A 3539-nucleotide genomic window follows, 5' to 3' on the forward strand; every position below is an offset into this window, starting at 1 on the left:
GGGTGGATTCTGGGGTCGGAGCCACAGCTGGTCTGGGACGGTCACTGTCCTGGGTGGATTCTGGGGTTGGAGCCACAGCTGGTCTGGGGTATTCACTGTCCTGGGTCTGTTCCAGGGTGGGAGCTATACCTGGTCCTTGGCAGTCACTGTCCTGGGTCAGTTTTGGCGTCGGAGCCACAGCTGGGGAATACACAGAACGTGCCGACACTCAACCCAGTGTGGTGTGCTCCTGGGTGCCATCCCTATCCCAGCCTGCGTCTCGCCTCATCTCATCCTTAGATGCTGTGGGCCCTGAGGGAGAGGATCACGGAGGCACTGAGTCACGACGGCTATGTGTACAAGTACGACCTCTCCCTCCCCGTGGAGCGGCTCTACGACATCGTGACTGACCTGCGTGCCCGCCTCGGTCCGCACGCCAAGCACGTGGTGGGCTACGGCCACCTGGGTGAGCAGTGCCCCGGGACCGTGGTCTTGTGTGTGCTGGGTGGTGGGCTCCACTGTCACGGTCGCCCATGAGGCTGTGAGGCAGGGCAGGTTGGCTGTGGTCTCTGGCTGAGCACGTCTCCTGTAGACGCCGGCAGACCGCCTTCTAACAGGCAAGAAAAAATTCTTGTCATTATCATTACTTGTGTTGGATATTTTGGAAAGGACTCTGCTGTTGTGCACTTCTAATGACAGAGCACATGGCTCAGCTTGCCAGACATTCCGGGATCTTCTCTGGGATGCACAGTTGGAGGGTACTAGCCTTAACCCCGGAGTTCAGGGGTCTCGGGGGCTCCTCCTACAGGGCCCGGCACCCCGGCCTCTTTAGTGCTTGGCACACACCCCTTCAGATGGAAGGATTTCAAAACCAGTTTCAGATCATCTGTTTTTTTTGCGGAAAAATCATGCTTTCACATACAAGCTATTAATTCATAGGAAGAAAAATGGAGTTTCACTCTTGTTGCCCAGGCTGGAGATCAATGGTGCAATCTTGGCACACTGCAACCTCCATCTAATGGGTTCAAGTGATTCTCCTGCTTCAGCCTCCGAAGTAACTGGGATTATAGTCACCCGCCACCAGACCTGGCTAATTTTTATATTTTTAGTAGAGACAGGGTTTCGCCACGTTGGCCAGGCTGGTCTTGAACTCCCGGCCTCCGGTGATCTGCCCGCCTTGGCTTCCCAAAGTGCTGGGATTACAGGAGTGAGACACTGTGCCGGGCCATTTTCATATCAGTTCTTTGGAGCCTTGGAGCAAGATGTCTAAAAGGCCACCTTATAGGGCAGGGGTGGGAGCAGGGCTGGGGGTGTGGAGTGTGGCTTTGGGGCCCGATAGGTGCTCACTCCGGCTTCTTCTCTGCCTGGTGGCACTGGAGTCACTGACCTGAAGCCTCCATCCACCTGCCAGTAAATGGGATTCATTTGTGCCACCTGAAGGAGGGCCTAGGGCTTTGTTTGTGATGATAATTTGTATTATTTACAAAGGGCTGTGCTGTCCCAGGCATCATTCTAAGCACTTGATGTGGAGAAACTTCTCTGCACAGCAGCTTTCAGGAGTGGCGTTGCTGCCTCTCTCTTACACACATGTAAACAGATTCACAGAATACAAGTAACTTGCCCAAAGTTGCCCAGCCTGGGGATGGGTCCATCCGGCAGATTGAAGTTAGATGGATGGTAATCTGTGTTAGGAAGGCAGGACTCCTGAGTGGTAATGGGGTGAGGGCGTGATGGGTGTGTCATCACCCAGAGAAGAGGGGTGTGGGAGCCTCAAGAATTCAGAATGTGACCTCGAGCCAAGAGGCTTCCTCTTCTCCGGGTAACTTCAGCCTCTCTTGGCCACAGATAAAACAGACCATCTTGGTCAGAAATGGAGTGAGCCCTCTGTTACTTTGCAAAAGCCCAAAGAATGGGCTGGGTGTGGTGGCTCATGCCTGCAATCCCAACACTATGGGAGGCTGGGGTGGTGGATCACCTGAGGTCAGGAGTTCAAGACCAGCCTGGCCAACATAATGAAATGCCGCCTCCACTAAACATACAAAAAAGTAGCAGGGCGTGCTGGTAAGTGCCTGTAATCCCAGCTACTTGGGAGGCTGAGGCAGGAGAATCGCTTGAACCCTGGAGGCAGATTGTACCACTGCACTCCATCCTGGGTGACAAAAGTGAAACTTTATCTCAAAAAAAAAAAAAAAAAGCAATGAAAAACAAGAATGACTGTTGAATTTTTCAAATGCTCTTCCTGCACCTGCCATGGTCACCAGACTTACCCGACTTCAGAGCGACCGTCGGTGTGACTCGTGCGGTCAGTGTGGTAGTTACACTGAACGGTCGCTCTGAGGTTGATGAGTCTGTGTTTCTGGGGTAGGCCCAAGGCAGCCATGATCCGTGTTGTATTTTGCTAGATCGAGTTTGTTTGTGTTTGCTGTGGGATTTTGACAGGGGTCTTGGTGGGTGATTCTGTTCTGCACTGTTTCTTCTGTCCGTGCTGGATTTTGGTGTCAAAATCATAACATGAATATTATGCAGAACTTGCCAGTGGAACTGTTGGGCCTGGAGGTTTTTCGGGGGAGTATTTTAAAATTATAGCTCCATTTCTTTAATAGCTGTGGGACTTTTGAGCTTTCCTTTCTTCTAGGTTGGTTTTGCTAAATTGTTTTTCCATATTAGCATAAAGCTGTTCACATATTCTTTTGTTTTCTTTGTATGTAGCATTTGTGGGATGCCCGCACACCCTTTTTTTTTTGTGGAGACAGGGTCTCGCTGTCACCCAGGCTGGAGTGCAGTGGCATATTCATGGCTCACCACAGCCTCAACCGTCCGGGATCAAGCAGGCCTGCCACCTGAGACACACCACCAGGCCTGGCTAACAAAAAAAATTTTTTTTGTAGGCCCAGTGTGGTGGTTCATGCTTGTAATCGCAGTGTTTTTAGGAAGCCGAGGCGGGAAGATTGTTGGAGTCCATGAGTTTAAGACCAGCCTGGGCAACACAGTGAGATCTGATCTGTACCAGATATATATTTGTAGCAGCAGCGTCAGGTGGAGCCAGCTGTGTGGCCAGGCTGGTCTTGAACCCCTGGCCTCAGGCAGTGCTCCCTCCTTGGCCTCTCAAAGCCAAAGATGACAGGTGTGAGGCGCTCTGCCTGGGCATTGTCTGCCGCTTGCATTAGGATTTCCTCCTTGACCCATGGGTTTTGCAGAAGTGTATTTCATAATTTCCAAAAGTGGTGGTTTTCCAGCTGTTTTAAAAATTATTGACTTTGTGTTTATTGCATTACACCCAGGAAACTTGGTCCTCATCAGATCAGGTTATTGAAACTCCATCAGTGGGCAGCTTGTGATCAGCTCTCATAACCGTACAGTGCTTGAAAAGAATGTGCTCTCTGCAGTTGGTGGCATCAGCATTTGTACAGATCCGTCAGATAAAATGTATACATTGTGTGTTCACTCTATATCCTGCTGAACTGCCAGTCCCCGAAAGAGGCGCTAGAAATCCCCGGACATCAGACTGATGTTCTCCTGTGGCTTTGGAGGTTCTGAAGATGTGTTCTCAGGGGCTGTTC

The 3539-nt window shown here is 51.0% G+C and overlaps 1 protein-coding gene across 1 annotated transcript; it reads left to right on the forward strand.

The window, feature by feature from the left end:
* Positions 1 to 6: 6 nt before the first annotated feature.
* LOC116547655 (D-2-hydroxyglutarate dehydrogenase, mitochondrial-like) lies at positions 7 to 3528 on the forward strand. The gene is made up of 2 exons (XM_032273529.1): positions 7 to 445; positions 2210 to 3528. The coding sequence occupies exons 1-2, from the start codon at positions 280 to 282 to the stop codon at positions 2314 to 2316; spliced, it is 273 nt and encodes a 90-aa protein (XP_032129420.1). The 5' UTR covers positions 7 to 279; the 3' UTR covers positions 2317 to 3528.
* Positions 3529 to 3539: the final 11 nt, after the last annotated feature.

Source organism: Sapajus apella, unplaced genomic scaffold (genome assembly GCF_009761245.1).
Source record: "Sapajus apella isolate SASKATOON/1434 unplaced genomic scaffold, GSC_monkey_1.0 scaffold4004, whole genome shotgun sequence".
Classification (NCBI taxonomy): Eukaryota; Metazoa; Chordata; class Mammalia; order Primates; family Cebidae; genus Sapajus; species Sapajus apella.

Coding starts and splice junctions, on each gene's coding strand:
- LOC116547655 (XM_032273529.1), top strand. CDS start 280: ATGCTGTGGGCCCTGAGGGAGAGGATCACGGAGGCACTGAGTCACGAC. Junction 446..2,209: donor GGTGGGCTACGGCCACCTGG/GTGAGCAGTGCC, acceptor TGAATTTTTCAA/ATGCTCTTCCTGCACCTGCC.